Here is a 19,845-nt window from a genome sequence, read left to right as displayed (position 1 = left end):
GTCTACATAGTTCTCGAACCCGTAGGGTCCGCACACTTAACGTTCGATGACGATTGTATTATATGAGTTATGTGATTTGGTGACTGAATGTTGTTCGGAATAGCAGATGGGATCACGGACATGACGAGGAGTCTCGAAATGGTCGAGAGGTAAAGATTGATATATAGGACGATAGTATTCGGACACTGCAAATGTTCCGAGGGGTACCGGGTACATATCGGGTCACCGGAAGGGGCTCCGGGCACCCCCGACAAAAGATATGGGCCTTATGGGCCAAGAGGGGAAACGCACCAGCCACCAGGGGTTGGTGCGCTCCCCATATGGGCCGAACCAGAGAAGTAAAGAAGGGAAGGGAGAAGGAAAGGGGGGATTCGGCCTCCCCCTTCCTTCCCTCCTCCCTCCTCTTTCGTTCCCCCTCCGATAAATAAGGAAGGGGGGCGGCCGGCCAAGGAGGAACCCAAGTAGGATTCGGTCCTACTTGGTGCACCTCCTGGCCTCTCCCCTCCCCTCCCACCTATATATATGGGGGGCGCCCCTAGCACACCCTAGACAATTGCCTAGCCGTGTGCGGCGCCCCCCTCCACCGTTTACACCCGCGGTCATATTTTCGTAGTGCTTAGGCGAAGCCCTGCGAGGATCACTTCACCATCACCGTCATCACGCCGTCATGCTTACGGAACTCATCTACTACCTCGACGCCTTGCTAGATCAAGAAGGCGAGGGACATCACCGAGCTGAACGTGTGCAGAACACGGAGGTGTCGTGCGTTCAGTACTTGATCGGTTGAAGCGCGAAGAAGTTCGACTACATCAACCGTGTTGTTTAACGCTTCCGCTTACAGTCTACGAGGGTACGTAGACACACTCTCCCCCTCGTTGCTATACGTCTCCATGGATAGATCATTGTGTGTGCGTAGATTTTTTTTTGTTTTCCATGCAATGTTTCGCAACAGTATGGATTTCTTCTGTTATGAGATGTGTTACAAACGTTCACTATGCTGTCAGGGTCAATGGAGAGCTTACTTAACCAGTTGTGCCCTCTAAAGGCATCCAGCAGGGTGACCCAATCAACCCTTATTTGTTCCTTTTGTGTACTGAAGGATTGTCAAGCCTGTTACTTCATAAGGAGAATCGTGGCGAGCTACATGGTATTAAGAATGACCGTCTTGGTCCACCTATCTCACATCTCCTTTTTGTCGATGACAACATCTTCTTTGCATGGAGTGATACACGTAGTGTGGTGGCATTGGAGTCCACTTTGAATCTTTATTGTCAAGGTTCTGTCCAAGCAGTCAATAAGAAAAAATATGCATTGTTTTTTGGAAGGAATTGTCCAAAACGGGTCAAACAAAGAGTTAAAAATCTGTTGGGGATTTCAAATGAAGCTTTTAAGGATTCATATCTTGGTATGCCACCCTGCTTGATCGAGTGTGGGCTAGCATCTTTGGGTGGTCAGAACGTCCAATATCCAGAGCCGAAAAAGAAGCTTTACTAAAGTCAATCATACAGGGCTATCCCTGCATATATTATGAGCTGCTTCCAATTGCCCGTTGATACTTGTGAGAAATTTCGTTAGATTATTGTCGACGAGTGGTGGGGTCGTGAAGACGGGAGACGAAAAATGCACTGGCGTTCTTGGGAGTGGCTGACTACTCCCAAAGCACTCGGTGGCATGGGTTTACGCGATATGGCGCTATTCAATTTGGCTATGCTCGCCAAGCAGGGATGGCTGTTACTAACTTATCCAGAGTCTCTTTGTGCTCGTGTCTTGAAGGGACGATATTTTCCTACTTCAGATTTCTGGAATGCTTTGGCGCCAAGGTCAGCGTCTGCTACTTGGCTTGCAATTTTGGCTGGTCGGGATCTGCTTCAGAAGGGTGTCAGGTGGGGCATTGGCAATGGTGAAAATGTGTGTATACTCTCGGATCATTGGATCCCCTCGACTCCACCACAACGCCTTCATCATCTATTGCATGTACCTGCAAATGCCAAGGTAAAATGCTTGATTGATGAGGAAACTGGTTCATGGAATGTGGATTCGGTCAATGCTTTCTTCCGTGATAATATTGTTGCAGAGATACTACGCATTCCTATTAGCGGGTATGGCGGAATAGATTTTGCTTGTTGGCCTTTCACAAAATCTGGGCAATATACTGTGCGCTTAGCGTACAACATGGCAAGGTCGGCTTGATTTTTTGAAACTCACGGCAAGAATGGGTTTGGCCAAACCTCCAATGTAGTTGTTGAGGAGAAGTGTTGAAAGGCAATCTAGTCTGTCAAAGCTCCCAATAAGATGAAGGTCGTTCTTTGACGATTTGCTCGTGATTGTCTTCCATCAGGGGCTCAGTTGCAGCGGCGCCATATTCCTGATTCTGCGAGTTGCTGCTTCTGCGGTCGTCTTGAGAGTGTTGAACATGCTACACTTTTTTGTCTTCGTGTTCGGGCGGTCTGGGACGTGATCAAAGTGTGGTCTGGCATCCAACGCTGTCGGTCCTCCTTTAGAAACACAAAACAATGCTTTTTTGATTTCTTCTCAAGATCTTCAGACAAAGATGCCATGATTATGGCCGTATCTTTGTGGCATATACGGGAAGCTCGTAATGAGGTGCGTCACTCGCCTGATATTCCTCAGCCTCGTCATATGGTGGAGAAAATTCGTGCATACACTGATTTTATCATGCAACACCTTTTCACCTTTGAATCTGTCATCAGGTGTGAGTCCTTTTCTTCCAATACAATGTGGACTCCGCCGCCGTCAGGTTTTATTGTCACCAATTCGGATGCTGTTGTATTTCCAGATATCAACATGTCTGGGGCTGGTGCGGTGGCCCTAAACCATGAGGGAATTTGTGTTGCCGCATTCACTGAGCCTCTTCAAGGTGCACTAGAACCTGAACTTGCGGAAGCTATGGCTCTTCAAAGGGCTATGCAACTAGCACGCGATGAACACTTCTCCAATGTGATTTTTGCTACAGATTGCCAGTCTCTTGTGAATAGGATTAATGCCAGCACCTTTGACCGTTCCATCATCGGTACCGTGGTAAATGATATCAAGGTTGCTTCAAGGATCTTTGACTCTGTGGAGTTCAAGTGTGTTCGTCGGCAAGTTAATGTAGTTGCTCATATTTTAGCTAAGTCTTGTAAGTATTTACCTAGTCTTGTTGTTTTTCATTTTGCTCTGGAATGTATCCGGGAGACTCTTTGTAACTTTGTTCTAAGTAATCAATAAAGCCGACATTTCTCTCAAAAAAGTTTCTTGGCAATCAGATTATACGGTTTAAAATGTAGATGTGACGTTGACTAAAATTCTAGATGAGATTTATAGCAGAACTGAGAAATCTAATGTAAGATTTTTAGGTATAGCAAATCAAACGTCTTTTTTTAAAATTTATATCGGCGTAAGGATGACAAATTTAGTTTAAAACCACGATAATTTTCTGGCAAAAAAATAAACTGAGATGGATTTACAATGCTCGCCAACTGTCCTCCTCGACGAACATAATGTGCCATGAAAAACAGTCGGTTTGCCTTCCAGAAAATCTAACGTTCGCTGAATATTCATCTCCTAAAACGATCAATTGTATCTTAAGCACCAATATTTACTTGTGTAGCACAGCCGCTTCATCTATGCTATAAAAAGCAAACACCGGTGCCTACGTAAAAACTGGACAAACACCGCTTGAGACCTCAAGAACCTCTCCTATATCTTCCATTGACAAGGCCTAAAGTTTTGTTGCATTGTACTCGTATATGATCTTCGTAGTTATAGTTACTACCAAAACGCTAGAACACCATGTGGAGATTGGCCTCGGTTCGCCTACTCCATCGTCACGGGCTGACTGTTGTTCCCGTTCCCACCCCCCGCCGTCGCATCGTTCAAAGCGCCCTGCGCAGCGCTCCCGACAGGCGCCGCGGGAGGGGCGGGAGCCCGCACGCCCGGGTGAAACGGCGGGCGTCCTTGGAACCGCCCCGGCGCGGGCGGGCGGGGCCGCTTGGCGATGGGCCGGCCTTGGACCGGCCGGGGAGCGAGAGCGAACGGACGTGCGAAATCGCGCGGAAGGAAGCGGAAGTGCTGCCTCGCGAGCGGGAGCGGCGCCGGCGGGCGGCGCCGCAGCGCGTGCGGGGGCAGCTCGCCTATGGCCACCAGGTACTCGGCGGCGAGGCGGCCGGCCTCCATGAGCACCTCCTCCTTCCTTTGCGGCGTCATCTGCTGCTGCGGCGGCGGCGGCTGGCGGTAGGGCGGAGCATTGGGCCCATCGCGGAAGCCGGCCCAGCCGCCGTACGCGCCGGACGGGGCCGTGCTGGGACGGGGGTCGTAGTAGCCTCCGTTCTGCATCTCTCGATCGATCTTAGGTCGCCGAGTGCAGAGCTCGGTTAATTTGAAGCGACGCAGACGACGGACGATACGATCCAGCTCGACGCGAGGTTAGCGTCGCTACGAGGGCCCATGGTGATTTAAAAGGCGCGTGTAAAGATGAGCCGGGGTCGGACTCGGATAGTCGAGTACGAGCCGGTGACGGGTTCGAGAAGTTGAATCTTGCGCAACGTGAACAATTTCAAATTTGGAACAGAAAAGCGATACATCTTTCAACACAACCACTCAGGTGCAGGGATGCAAATTTGGAACCTTTAGGGTACCCTCCGACCCTACTTAGTTCAATCAAATGAACTAAAGTTTCAAAAATGACGTGAATCCTGAAAATTTAGTTCATTTACTTGAACTAAAGAGGGTCAAAGGGTACCCTCAAGGTTCCATATTTGCATGCATACTCAGGTGTGAAATCAATCAAACTCTCTGTGCAAACACCAGACCAATCTTGCAGGTTGAACAGGACAAACATTCCCTTTTTCCATCTATATAAATGACGAGCAATGATACCATATTCACTGGTTGACCCTCAATGTTTCAAAACAAACTGTGGTGCCAGTGTGACAGACGACATACATTGTTACTTTGAACAGATTCTACCTCCAACAAAGTTCACGATAAAAAAAAAGGAGCGCTGTTAAGACATATTTCATGGGATATATTTACATACCACTTAAAACATCACTAATTTGCATCAAGTACCAACGACCTGTGATATTCTACGTACCTTCTTCCCGGTATCTTTTCCGGAAGCCACACTCAGCACCAGAGCTATTTGGGTCTCTCCAGACCAACTTGCTTTGCTTCTCCTTCCCGTATGTTGCAAATGAAAGTTTCTGCACAAACTCAGCCAGATTACTTTATGCATAAGAAACACTAGCAGTTTTCTGACATCAGAATCTGTTTGCATATACCTGTCTGGCTCTCTTGTCAATGGGAGTCCACGATGGATATATGGACGGCTCTATCCTGTTTTCGTGACTTACACTTGGTTGCATCTTGAAATCTTTTCTTGCTCTATGGGTATGTGCTTTAGTTTCTTCTCTGGCTTTCTTATGATGGTGAGTTCCCACAGATGGGCTCCGGTTCCTCGAAGGAGTATCTCCATCTCCTTGGTATCTGAAGGATCCAATAAGTGGAGGATTTATAATCTTAGCGGCCCCGTCCCTCATCCCTGATGTATTACATCTTGATCTCTCCTCACGTGCTCTTCTTTTTTCGTTCATTTGCCTTAGATAATCAATTTCCCAGCTTGAGCCATGTGGAGTCGCATGAAAGCCAGAATCCTGTTTCAGAAAAGCAAGCGAACTTCCTGGATTATGCATTATTTCCTCTCTTGGCTCATGATATCTGCTGCCCACATCATTTCTGCAAGAGGTTGAGGCAATATCCCCATGTACATGACCCTTCTGCATTATTTCCTCTGTTGGCTCATGATATCTGCTGCCCACATCATTTCTGCAAGAGGTTGAGGCAATACCCCCATGTACATGACCCTTCTGCATTATTTCCTCTGTTGGCTCATGATATCTGCTGCCCACATCATTTCTGCAAGAGGTTGAGGCAATACCCCCATGTACATGACCCTTCCAAGTGTCATGTGCACCTCCTGAAATGTCCCAGTAACCAGTATCATCATTGATCTCCAATGCAGATGGAAATACTGGATGACTGTAACTTCTGCTGAATGATGGTTCGCTTGCCGGAAAAGAGCTTTTGATAGGTTCTTTACCCCCTGATTCCGGTTGCCAAGAGAAGTCATATGTGTCCACCATATTGTTAGCCCTTCTTCGGTTACAATGCCTCGTATCTGCAGTCAATCCATTGCTGATATGATCACTCATGATCTGATTGCCAGTTATTGCATCAATACCGTGTTTTCTTGGCAGACAAGAGACCCCCTCACCTCCCCTACTCAAACTTTGATCGAACATAAAGACCTCTGGGAGCTGAGGCATTGCATCCTCCGTGTCGGAGAACCTCCTCAACTTAGGCTGTGAGAATACATTGTTATGTTCTACATAATCACCAGGCAATTGGTTTAGAGGATCCGGATGGAGGGGATCACTAGTTGGTACTGCAAAAACTTGAGAGGCGCACCTTTTCCTTTTACTTGGAGACTGCAACAATGCACTACAGATGTCTGAATCTACAGAAGAGCCTTCAGTCATCACAGACCTAGATTCACCTAGCTCACCGAATTTGCACAAAGCATTGAACAGAGAAATGCTCTGCGGGGACAAGAGATACTTCTCAACAGCCTGTATACGACACTCATGTGACCAACTGAGGAACTCCACAAGGCTGCCTCCACAAGAAAGCATACTGTATGCAGACAAGGGATTGATTGAAGGGAATTTTGTGAAAAATGATTCAGCCAAGCTTTCTGATTCAGGTATATCTGGAGAAGGAGCTTTATTCAACATGTTCACATTCCTAATGCAACTAAGAACTATCTCATCTGTTGACTTGGGTGTGCATGAGAAGAATATCTGCACGTTCATCATCAGACTAGCAGCTGCAGCATATAGAGAATCAGATGACTCCATTACAGCAGAAAGGGGGTGAGGTTCACCTTCAAAGACCTGCAAAAGTAGAAGCAACGAAACTGTTCAGTGATTGCAGACATAACTCAAAGACAGGTATACCATGATAACCCTATCAGGTAAAAGCAAATATCTCAGGAGTTCAAAACCAATTACCATTATACAACCACAGAAACAGAAGCTAATTGACATCAGAATGTTGGTCGCAATGATCTCTACAAAATTTGTTATACTAGATGTCTCTGCCGATGCTGTGAATTCATTGCTCCCAAAGATTTTTGTCTCAAACCATACTAGGCAAGCTGCAGCACTGAGTATTAGGTCCACAGGAAGATCAACGTCTCGTTCCACAACCTGCATTCCTCCTTTCTCCAAAGATAGTATCTGCTGATAAGATGATCTCCGAGAGAAAAGCATATTCTTTCCATGACTTCCAGTATTTACAACAACCGCCGGGGTGGATAATCTTCCTGGAGTGAGGCGACCAACTTTTACACCGGAAGGCAAGTCAGTACCAGATAGATTGTCTTGTGGGGCCTTGATCACATTTGCAGATACAGAAGAAGTAGAGCTGCTCTTCTCAACTGTAGGCACAAAATGTTGTGAATGGAGGATAGTTCTTTTGCTCAACATTTCCTCTATGTGCCGCTGTTCAGCTGTAGGAACAAAATTATGTGCATCAACAAACTCTTTCTCCAAATTTTCTTGTTTGAGCAGTTGATCATCTGCAGGCAATATTTTTGTTGAATCAGCAGTGATATATTTGCAGAGATTTTCCTGCCGTCCTTGCAGCTGATTAGTTGCTGGTATAAAGTTCAATGAATCAACAATACGCATCTTGTTCATCTTCTCTTGCAGATCTTTCTGAAGTGCATGCAAAACCGTATCCTGCAAATAATCAGGACGGCTTCTTATTTCTTAGTAGGCATTTATGTTTTGACAGGAGATCATTTACTCCCCATCAACCATTGGTAGCATCCAAATGAGGGTCTCAAAAAAAATCTGAACAATTCAAATGCAATTTACACCATCCACAAGATCTGGCATGTAAAACCCATGCTCAACAAAACTATGCAGCCACTGAAAACTTGAGTTAAGTGACCTATAATTGTTTGAATATTGCCAGTTGCTTATTTCTGCAAATTTTAGTGAGATGTGCCAAAAAAAGGTTGCATTATTTTGTAATCATCTACTCCCTTCGTCAGTGGTGGAGGACGAATAAAATTTAAGGTGTGGCGAACTCTAAAGCATAATGGTGCAAAAGCAAACTAATCCACACTAGTACATTTTTAGGAATCACATTAATATTTTTATGTCATCCTAAACAGAATCCGCCTAGGGTTCGTGTCATGCGCGTGCGTGGCGGTGTGGACGAACTGCGGTTTCGTGCGTAAACAGTAAGCCTACGATGGCTTCGTGCGTTGGACATTGCTGGTCATGGCCCAGTTAAGCCTGCTGCTCATGAGTCACAGCCTAACAACACATAGCGATTTTTTTTCCAGGCATATCGATCAGTGTGGACACTTTTTATACGGTTATACCTATACGTAAAAAAAATCCCAGGAAATCAAGGTAGGGCGAGCGCCCAAACTTGCCCTACCGAGAGCTCCGCCTGTGCCCTTCGTTTCAAAATATTTTAAGTTCTAGGTTTGTCCTAAGTCAAACATCTTTAAGTTTGACCAAATCTGTTGAAAAATATACCAACATCTACAACGCCAAGTTAATTTTATTACATTCATCATAAAATATGTTTTCATATAATATATATTTGTTTCTTAATATTAATATATTTTTCTACATACATGGTCAAACTTAAAGAAGTTTGACTTAGGACAAACCTAACAATAACAACAACAACAACAACAACAACAACAACAACAATCCCAAACAAGTTGGGGTAGGCTAGAGCTGAAACCCAAAAAGATCTTGCAACCAACTCATGGTTCTGGCACATGGATAGCAAGCTTCCACGCACCCCTGTCCATGGCTAGTTCTTTGGTGATACTCCAGTCCTTCATATCTCTCTTTACGGACTCCTCCCATGTCAAGCTCGGTCTACCCCGACCTCTCTTGACATTATCAGCACGCTTTAGCCGTCCACTTAGGACAAACCTAGAACTTCATTTTTTTTTTGGAATGGAGGTAGTCAATTTTCTGTTCTGATCTGGAACTCACTAGAGAGTATAGAGTTATCCAGAAGAAAACTGAACTTCATCGGATACTAGAATTACTGAACTAAACAACAACCATCCTTTCACATGTGCATGGTAAAACAGTAGTAATTCCAAACAGCTTGACCAAGATATGGTAAAACGAAAACAGCAATAAGTTCCTAACATCATGACTAACATATGAAGATCGGACTAATGCAAGTGTGAAGAAGTAATCGATAATCACCAGTGTGGCTCTCAACTCCTGGTCAGTAGGGTTGTCCTCAACAAGTGCAACCGAAGGATCTTCAACATCCACTTTGACATAGAGGAAATGCAGTTGTGGAAAACCATCTAAATTAGGAGCCAGAGACAACAAGGTAGATAATTTATCTGGACCTCCGTATTCCAGTACGATGCCAAACTCATTGAAAGGGAATGAAGCTGGAATGTTCCTTCAAAATTGAGACCAAAATAAATATAATAAGTATTTGATAACAGTTACACTAAAATCATGATGCGAGTAGGAAAAAAAACATCTACCTAGAAATACAAATGAACTAAGCTACAAATTTTTGGGAGGGCAGTTTAATAATCAATGGGAAAAAATGCATAGGAAAAACAGAAGCCTCAAAAGTATTTAGGGAGGGCAGTTTAATCATCAATGGGAACAGAAAATGCAAGATGGCTTGATAAGTACCAAGGCATAGATCCTTTTAGAAATATGCTTCTAGAGTTGTAAATTTGTAATCTGTCTAATCAGTTAGAAACAAAAGTCAACTAACAATTGGGCATGAACTGTTATACAACGCATACATGTGTTTGCTCACAAAAAATGAAAACAAATCTAGTCTTTGTTCCAGTGAAGTCCAAATGTTGCCAAGTATTCAGCCTGTTCAAAACTATAACCATTATTTATGGTTTCTTGTAAATAAATTGTCCTGACATTTGGATTTTTTGTAAGGATCCGATAAGAAAAACAAGTGGAGTGCAATGCTGCAACGAAATGGCTGATTTGATTCTATACTTATATGAATTCCCTCTTGGTGGTTTACTCATTCTGTATGCTAATTGGGGACATTTTGGTAGAGCTCACATGAACTTTTTTCATAAAAATTGAGTAGGTTACTCCAAGAACCAGATTATTTGCTTCTAGAAGTAACTTGGTTTGTACTAGTAAACTCTGTAAAACAAGAACTGGAACAGATAACTGGCGTGATTTGTTTATCATGTGTACTTACTTATTATCTAGCAGAATGCAGTCTGATTTCGGCAATCCTCTGAGCACCCAAGTTGTAGGGTTTGGCTTGTCCACCGGATCTAAATAAGCTGCAGCAGGGTCTTTTCCTAGCTCAACAAATGTCATCTTCATCGAAGTTAATTTTTGACCCAATGGCAGCCAGAAAGCTGTATCGGCAACTATAAGGATCTGTTGGCTGGTGTGTGTATTAGACCTCAGGATCATTTCAATGTCATGCAATGATGGGTGAGAGTCAATCTGATGCTTCTCAGCTTTCCACAGTGCTTCACCAATGAAACTATGAATATTTCTTAACCTCTCAGGAATATTTTCAAAGCTTCCAATCAGGTTGCTTATGTACAGATGGCCAGCATGCAAACCAAAGAAACATAGATAATATGCAACCTGTTTTAAACCATAGAGTACAATGAGTTCCATCTTATCTTCATGTTTACAGTGATTATCAAAGCCATCTGAACCATCTCCAGTTATCAGTCCAAGAAGCTTCTGCTTCGGAATGCTTAAATGCCCATCCGAGAAAGTATGCCTCAAATATGCACTTTCTTGCAAAGCAGTTGTATAGCTTCTATGGATTTGTTTGATAAGGGCTCGGATAGAATCTGAAAGGTTGACAGGATGAATTTCTATGAGCTTGTCAACTTTAGACCTGCTTGGAAAAGAAGCTGCTTGTTCATTTAAAGTAGGGATATCTAAAGTAGAAATATTTTCATCATTAGTTCCTCTCTTGGTGCCGCTTCTGACGTTCAAGTAGAAATTTATGTCACTGGATTGTGACATTGACTTGAATAACGAAGCTGCCTTTCCTAAACTTGGCTTTTCCATGTGGCCGTGGCCTTCAGTATCACTTTCTTGTCTGTATTTTTGAGCTGTTTCCACTGCAGGAGGTGGATCATGAGGTAGAGGGGTAGGCACATAAATATTGTTCTGCTTGTCCTCATCTTGGTGTTTTGCACTTCCCCAAAAATACTCAAGAAAATCAAAACCAAGTGCTGATGTCTGCTGACAATTGACTTGCATCTCAGAATTGAAGTGGCAACTTTTTACCTCCTCAACCATGATTGCATAGGTAGAGCATATCTCCCGGTTGCATGGACCTTCCAATAAAAGATGCCAGTCCAAATAAATTCTGTCGGCTGCAGAGAGTGAATAAGTTTTCAGGGAGCAAAGTACTTCTCCTATGGAGGGGACCATAGACCTCAGTGTCATATCATCATCAGATAAAATAGGTGTAGGTAGTGATCTGAATGTATCGTCAACCAGCACCAACTCAGAGCTAACCACTGATTCATAGAAACGCCTTGCTGGATCGAAGTCGTCTTTGAATATTTCATCAGATGTATTCAGCTCAGCTGCATCTGACTGAACAAGCATTTTGAAGACATCCTCTGAAGGGAAATCAATGATCTGTGCTTCTTCTAAAAGAACTGAGCAAGGCAAATCTGAAAAGGTGCCATCAGGCTTGAGAGGGTACAATGCTGAGTTTCTCTCAAGTAGAAGATTATCATTGATCCTCACAAGATCCATCTCTACTGCAGCCTTAACTGTTATTGGTTTATCTGCTTGATAGTCTGCACATGGGGCATCTTTGGAAACAAAGGCCAACATGTCCATATCAGTTGATCTTGAGAACTCGGTTGAGTTCAACGCTGGATGCTGAACTTGTGCTTCACTCAAATGTTCAACAAGGTTATGAAAAATATTAGATATCTCTGCCTTAGTGGGACACCCATTAAGCTCCCAAGAATGCCTATGAACCTCCAGTAGTGGTATTGTTACACCACAATCTAATGCTGCAATCTCCAAAAAGTTAATATTCCTTGCAGACAAATGTTCCTCGTCATTATGCTTCACAGGGATTTTCTCTACTTGATAAATTGAATCCGCAAGTTCAGTTGGATAGCTTAATGTCATCTCAGTGTCAATATCAATGAAATCCTACGAGAAATTAAAACAGAAGATGGGACTGTGAGAAAACTGTATTATTCCCTCCAATCCATATTAAGTGTCGCAGACTTAGTAAATTTTGTACTAAGTCTGCGACACTTAATATGGATCGGAGGGAGTAATAAATATCATGATGCTTTGAGTTAAGAGAACACAAGGGAAGTGAACCGATAACATATTAATCACTAACTGGTGGGTGCAAGCAACTTCAACTGCTATGCATAACAGATATGACTTCCATGGTAATCACATATATTTTTATTACTTATATATAGTACAGAACAGTGTCGAGATGGATATAAATATTTACTTTTGAAACAACTGGGGATACAGAAGGTACAAGGGAAACCTGCTTCACACCATTACGTATGTAACTGTAACAGTACGCATTAAAAGGAACAGCAGTATCACAAATTCACAACCATTAAATTATAAGCACAATATCTTGATCTGCCTCTTATAACTAACTGCAGCTCCAAGCACAACATAGATTCTGAAACAATACTGGTAACTGCTTGAAATTTTGATGGGATGATGTAAAGTACCAACTGGATTTTCGCATCTGGAACACGAAACAATAAGGTGCCACCATCACCAGACTCGTCACCACCAAAGGATGCAACGTGTCCTTCCAAAATCTTAAAAAAACACAAAAACAACAAACCTTGAGCCATAACAATGAAACAACAGAAGACTTGACCGATATCTATGAACGAAGCTTACCTGCGGGAGATCGACCTCTACAACCTCAAATATGTGCTCCTTCAGCAGTTCCCATCTCTAACATCACCACATGCAGAAATCAGTAAATCACACAGTAATCTCCTACGGAACAGTAACGAAACAGACGAACAACATAGGTGCAAACTTCAGTCACCTTCGTGTCAGTGGAGGTCCCCAATCTATATGACCTGGATCCGTCTCCCTTTCCATCCTTCTCGCGGCTAATCTCGTCCAATCCCTTCAATAAACACAGAAGTGTTCACAAATGTTACATGAAAATAGGGGGGAAACCACGAATGCACGGAATACAAGCATAAGAGCTTCACTCACATCAGGGATTTTGAATGCAACAGACTCCCTCAAGCTAAAACCCTTGCGATACCCGCCCCTGTCGTAGAGGAAATCATCCAATCCCTGCGTGAAGCATCCAGGCCGTTGCAATTCAGAAACGCGCACGAATTGTCTCACGGAATAAGCAAATTAACTAGTAAAACCATACGAAGCGCCTCCAACCCGAGCTACTTCGACCAAACCAACACGAATAGAGAACGCGAACCACCGTAGGAAAGCTGACTCACCTCGTCGGCGGCGGGGATAGCCGGCACAGGCAGGGCCTGCGGAATAACGGCCGCGAGGAACTCAGATAGCGCGGAGGATATGGGGAGAGAGTCGAGATCGCCGCCCGAGATGCTGACTGTGGGGAGGTCGGCCGCGGCGGGGAAAGGGAGGGGGAGCGGGAAATGCGGATCGGGCGGAAGCGAGGGGATGGGGAGAGGAGGGAAGCGCAAGGACGCTAGGGCTAGGGCTTGGTCCGAGCAGGAGGCCGGCGGCGGCGGGGAGAAGTAGTCGGCGGCGAGGAAGCGAGTCCGCATTGGGAGGCGGGGAACGAAGAAGTGGGAGGAGGAAGACGAGTGATTTTGGTTTGAAATGTCGAGGCGCGTTTGAATCTCGTTGCGTTGTTGCTACGGTGCTCTGGCCGGGGGCTTTAGAAGTGGGCTGCTTTTTGTTCAATAAAAAAACGAGGTGTTTTTTTTTCTACACCAATATCTGAATTAGTCCGTCCGATCCATATTAATTATCGATGAAAGTTGTCGAAATCAGCGACATTTAATATGGATACGAGTATTATATTAACGAGATAAAAAAAGGGTACAAAAGAAATAACCGGATATGAGGGAAGAAGTCGAATGGGCAGGGGTCACGCCCCGATATGTGTCAAGGGCTGGGCTACTGTCACCAAGAAAATGGTGACTTGCCCACAATTGTCGGCAGGTGAGAACAACCTGCACACAAGAGAAGGCCATCAGCGACAAGCAGGTGACCAAACCAACACCACAGAATGAAAAAACACATGCTCAACAATAACATTGGTTGATAATCTACAAGTGCACATGAATAGTTGTAGGATAATTCGTGGGTATATTGCACTAATTTATATGTCCAATCAAGAGAGCCAAATAATTGAGTGATGAAACACAAAATAGCGAGAAGATAAATTGCACGAGTTTTTGTTACCCTTCCAATCCCTTCTCAAAAGATTGTCCCTAGTTAAAATACTTTTCCTTTCCATTATCCACATAATTATTTTAATTTCAGATGGGATCTTAATTTTCCACATGAATTATGTGGAGTGAACTTTCTATCAGAGGTGAGCATCCATTTGATTTGATCTCTACCTCTAAATATTCTAACTTCTTCACACATTCAAGCTATCCCACGACTCCAAAGATTCACCAAAAAGGTTCTTCTAAAGGTGAAACCCTCCCATCCTTTATCAATATCATCAACTAGAGATATTGTGATCAAAACTAAGAATAGTTTGGCCGGACCTAGCCGATCCCCTATATGTAATGGAGTAAAAGTAAATTTGCATAAATTCAATGCAGTTTCAAGATAGCTTCTACCGAAATTTGCATAAAATTAAACATAAGTTCAACCTAGTTTCAACCTAATCTTGACAAAAATTTAAACTTAAACCTAAACTAAACTAATCTTCATCCAAGGTCGAGCCAATCTTGCCATGGTAGAGTCGAGCCAATCTTGCCTCGACATGCCACCGCCCATTGGGTCCGGGCCGGTGCCGTCGTCGCCGGAGTCAGGGAAGATGCGCCGCCACTCCTCGCGTCGAACTCCTCCTCCGCGCTGTCGTCGTCGTCACCGCCGCCTTGTTCCTCGTCATTGGAGATGACAATGACCTCGCCGTTGACCGCCCACTCCGTGAAGATGCCCCGCTCCGCCTCCATGAGCTCAGGGTGCTGCCGGCGGAGCTCCGCCATGTATTCCTCGTTAGCAGCCTCCGCCGCTAGGCACTCCCTCGCCTCCCAGTCCTCCCGAGCCGTCGCCGCATCCATCATACCCGGGGCCACCGGGATGAGGTAGACCATGTCCCAAATGAAAAGTTGAGCCTCGCCACCGTGCCATGGAATCGGACCTGCCATCAGTCATATTCCAGGGCGGCGAGCTCCGTCGTGTGGAATGAACCAAATCCACTTCTTCGTGTAGGTCTCCCGATCGGTGATCTCCACAAACCAAGTCCCCCACGTGCGCTGGCGGACGCCGAGGTATTTCCTCCACGGCTCCCGCGGCGGAGGGAGGTCTGAGAAGTCAGAGATGCTGGCGGGGTGGGGGGGGGTACAACCGGTGTCAGGGCGGCGGCTCGAGGATGCGGCATGGCGGCGTGGATTCGCGCTGCAGGTGGGGACCTCCGGCCACCGCGTCCAACCATTGGGAGGAGAGGGGGTGGAGAACGACGGGGGGCCGCGCCAGCGGCGGGGATGGGGGAGGAGGAGAGGCAGAGGAGGCGGAGAGGAAGAGGAGAGGCGCATTTTTTACTCGGTCGTGGAGCGATGGAGTAAAAATAGTGGAATCGGAGGCGGCTGAGGATATGTTTTTACTCCTCTAACGCCGATTGGGGATCGGCCAGGTGCCGGTTAGAGGAGTAAAACCGGTTTTACTCCTCTAGTCGGCTATTGGGGGTCGGTTACACATGCCCTTAGTGAGGAAAGTTTCTTAATTGCAACATTTGGTAGACAAGAAGACCATTTAGTTTTATCATATGCTTTCTCAAAGTCCACTTTTGATAGGAGAGCACTTTGTTTTTGGGTGTGGCTAGGACTCATCTAGATGTGACATAACTATGTCACATCTAAGCATGACATCACACAACATCATCAAAAAACAATTAAAAAAATATTTTGTACAAATCTTGAAGCCCCTTATTATGTGATGAACTATTTAGATGTGACATCCTTAAAAACATCTAGATGTGAATTAGTCATTCTGTTTGTTTTTTGTGGTGAATAGAATTCAATGCTTCATGCAGGACAACCACACCCTCCATAATGTACCTACCTTTTATAAAGGCACCTTGGGTTTGAGAGATAATTGGATGAACCACTTTGCTAAGTCTGTTCATCAGAACTTTAGTAATAATTTTTAAACTAACATTTAGCCGACAAATAGGTTTAAACTTCTGGATTTGTTTGACATCTTTAATTTTACAGACTAAATTAATAATGCCATAATTCAGCCTAGTAATATACACGCCCCCTCTATGACAATCATCTAGTAAGTCTTTAAAATCCCACTCACCACATCCCAAAAGTGTTGATAGAAGTCCACAGGTAAGCCGCCATCAGGCCAAGGACTCTTATTTTCTCTAGAAAACCACATATTGCATATCTTCCATGGTGAAAGGTTCAATCAGTTTCTCAAAATCTCTATTAGATTATTTTTCTTAGCTTTCATGAATATTCAAAGAGATATTTGATTCTTCGGCATGTCCAAAATGCTTTTTTATATAAAAAATAGTAATGTATCTCCCTCAATATCCCCCATCCTCTTCTTCCTAGGAGATACTCTTATTTTTTTCTCCTTCTGCCATTAGCTTTGGCATCGTAATATCTAGTGTTGTTGTCTCCTTAATTTCCTTGTCTTTATATCTCTGCAACCACTTTAAATGCTCTTGTTTTAAAATCCTACCCAATTGATCTCTGAGTTCCTTTTGCTCAATTCTATCATGAGCAGTTAAGCTATTAATCAACACTTTTTTCAATAACATCCAACTTTGCAAGATCTTAGTTTTAATTTTTCTATAACAAACATCAACCATTTTATTCCACTCTCTAACATTTCTCCTCAAAATTCTCAATCTTTGTTGCCATCTTTCTATATTAGATCATTCATAATGATCAATCCAAATGTTGGTGGCAAAATCTTAAAAACTCTCTCTCAGCATCCAAGAGTTCTCAAACCTAAATATGGGTTGAGCAACATCATGAGATCCAATATCTCTCCCTCCAGTGGCGGAGCTAGCGAATTGCTAAAGCCCGGGCACATTGTAAGCTAAAGTATATTTTGGCCTTCTAAAAATCACAAGTATCACATATCTGATCTATCACAAAATGCTCAATTCTGAAATTTGAACTAACATAATTTGAATCAACACAATCAATGTTAAATTGCATAATTTTTTATTAAATTGCAGAGAGTGACTCGCCTAATTATTGTGTGTCGCGGTAGCCCTCTTTGACGATTTGGTGCTAGTCGCCTCTTGGTCACGGCTTTGTGTTGCTCGAACACGTGGCAGTGCTGCTGGCACGGCTATTGCGAATGTCGAAGAGCCACCGTCCGCCGGTGCTGGAATGGAATTTCCATTGGAGGAGCTGCCGCCTGGGCGCCTGCACTTTCGATCGTACGTGACCCTCGCCCGCCTTGCCCGACGGAGTAGTGGCCCCGCCGCGCGCCAACACTCTTGCGGCTCACCGTTCATAGATGACCTCCGGCAGTCCGCCCTCCACCTCCCCCTGTTGCCAGATCGTCGTCGAGAACGGAGTATCGAGCTAGGGTTTGGGCGTGCCGCGCGAGCGCCCGTTCTCATCTCCCCGAGTCCGTGGTCTCTGCTCGACAGGCAACAAATCGATTGATTCGTCTCCTAATTTTCTTGAGTTGGTTGTAGCCCATGTTAGGAAAGGGTGCATGACCTCCTGGCTGTTCTAAGAAAGGCCCATAGACAAGAAAATGACCACACTGGCCCAGTTATAGAGCAGTTTTCCTGTTTCCAGCGTATTTTCATGAGTTTTCAGTGTATATGAGCAACTTTTGCGATTCTTGCGGCTTCGGGAGCTCACAGACGTTTTGGAAAGTGGCGGCATCGAACCCGGGCACGTGCCCAGGGTGCCCGGACGGTAAAACCGCCCTTGTCTCCCTCTCTCCCTCCCTGAAGGAAGAAAAGAGGATAATGTTCCTCTCATTCAGGACAAATTCATACCCTATCTAGTTTCTCAAAAGTAGGATTAGCAAGATTGTTAGCCCAGGTGAATTTTCTCCCATTTAGAGGCAATTCTCTCAAGACAGCATGCTCAATTATACCATAAAAAACAAAACTCCAATTACAAGTTTCATTGGGTTTATTTTTCCAGAATTACTTCTAATGAGATGAAAATCCCCATCTACCACACTTTTTTTAGAGAAGGAGGATGACCCCCGGCCTCTGCATCTGGGAGATGCATACGGCCACTTTATTGATTATTCTCGAGGACCTTACAAAGTATTACAACAATGTGCCTGAATCCACCATCTTGGCAACACATGCCGCTACTCCTATCCAAAATGATGAAGGGGTGCTAGCTGGGCCACTACCCAAACCACTCACCTAAGCCTAACATCAAAAGCCGGAAGCCGAAACATATCCGGAAGCCCCAGCCGAGCCACATACCGGGTCTGGGGCACAATCCGGTCAGACGCACTCGTGTGTCATCGCCGCCATCTTCCACAGGTCCGTCTTCAGATCATATTGAGGCTTCTACCTTGTCTGGCCACTCTGCCATCGACGTCACCATGACGCCAGACAGCAACCTCCTCCTACGCGAGTCCATCTCCGTGCATCGGACGCCGAGTCTCCACAGCGCCATGCCGCCGATATCCGCCGCCATCGATGTGTGAGATGAAGCACCGCTCCACCATCCCCCAGCCAGCACTTACTCCAAAACGATGCCCCCAGGAGGGAAAGCGATAAAACGCCATCATCGTCCGATCCGGAAGACCCAGATCTAGGGTTTCCCCCAGAGCATCCCGAGCCTGATGATGCAGACTGCAACGACGATGCCTCGACAAGGGAACGACATCTAAGACGCCGCCATCGTCCGCCATGACCGTAGTCGGCGCGATTTTCATCAGCAGTTGCTCCACCAGACGTGCGCCGACGACGTCGCTGGTCCCTTCAACCGGAGCAAACTCCAAAACAATGCCCTAAAGAGGGACTACGACGCAAAAGCGCTGCTGAAAGATCGTGGATGTCGCCTAGAGGGGGGTGAATAGGCGCTTTAAAATAATTATGGTTTAGGCTTGAACAAATGCGGAATAAACCTAACGGTTAATTTGACAAGCACAAAACCTAAAACAACTAGGCTCACCTATGTGCACCAACAACTTATGCTAAGCAAGGTAAACAACTAAGTGATAGCAAGATATATGACAAGAAACAATATGGCTATCACAAAGTAAAGTGCATAAGTAAAGGGCTCGGGTAAGAGATAACCGAGGCACGCGGAGACGATGATGTATCCCGAAGTTCACACCCTTGCGGATGCTAATCTCCGTTTGGAGCAGTGTGGAGGCACAATGCTCCCCAAGAAGCCACTAGGGCCACCGTAATCTCCTCACGCCCTCGCACAATGCAAGATGCCGTGATTCCACTAAGGGACCCTTGAGGGCGGTCACCAAACCCGTACAAATGGCAACCCTTGGGTGCGGTCACCGAACCCGTACACTTTGGCAACCCTTGGGGGCGGTCACCGGTACCCGTCAAATTGCTCGGGGCGATCTCCACAACCTAATCGGAGACCCCGACGCT

At 45.0% G+C, this 19,845-nt stretch overlaps 1 protein-coding gene across 2 annotated transcripts; it reads right to left on the bottom strand.

The window, feature by feature from the left end:
* Nucleotides 1–4,776: 4,776 nt before the first annotated feature.
* On the bottom strand, nucleotides 4,777–13,940 carry LOC123096377 (protein SHORTAGE IN CHIASMATA 1 homolog). 2 transcript variants are annotated; one of them, XM_044518104.1, is made up of 11 exons: nucleotides 13,571–13,940; nucleotides 13,323–13,406; nucleotides 13,147–13,230; nucleotides 12,993–13,049; nucleotides 12,815–12,907; nucleotides 10,306–12,260; nucleotides 9,312–9,519; nucleotides 7,071–7,802; nucleotides 5,945–6,953; nucleotides 5,283–5,854; nucleotides 4,777–5,204 (listed from the first exon to the last, which is right to left on the bottom strand). In XM_044518104.1, exons 1-11 carry the CDS (start codon nucleotides 13,862–13,864, stop codon nucleotides 5,088–5,090), a joined length of 5,205 nt encoding a protein of 1,734 aa, XP_044374039.1. In that variant the 5' UTR covers nucleotides 13,865–13,940; the 3' UTR covers nucleotides 4,777–5,087. The 2 variants fall into 2 exon arrangements, with proteins under 2 accessions (XP_044374039.1, XP_044374038.1); XM_044518103.1 differs by having other exon boundaries at nucleotides 5,283–6,953.
* Nucleotides 13,941–19,845: the final 5,905 nt, after the last annotated feature.

The sequence above is a fragment of the Triticum aestivum genome, chromosome 4D (genome assembly GCF_018294505.1).
Source record: "Triticum aestivum cultivar Chinese Spring chromosome 4D, IWGSC CS RefSeq v2.1, whole genome shotgun sequence".
NCBI lineage: Eukaryota > Viridiplantae > Streptophyta > Magnoliopsida > Poales > Poaceae > Triticum > Triticum aestivum.
This window is presented reverse-complemented; position numbering and strand designations above follow the sequence as displayed.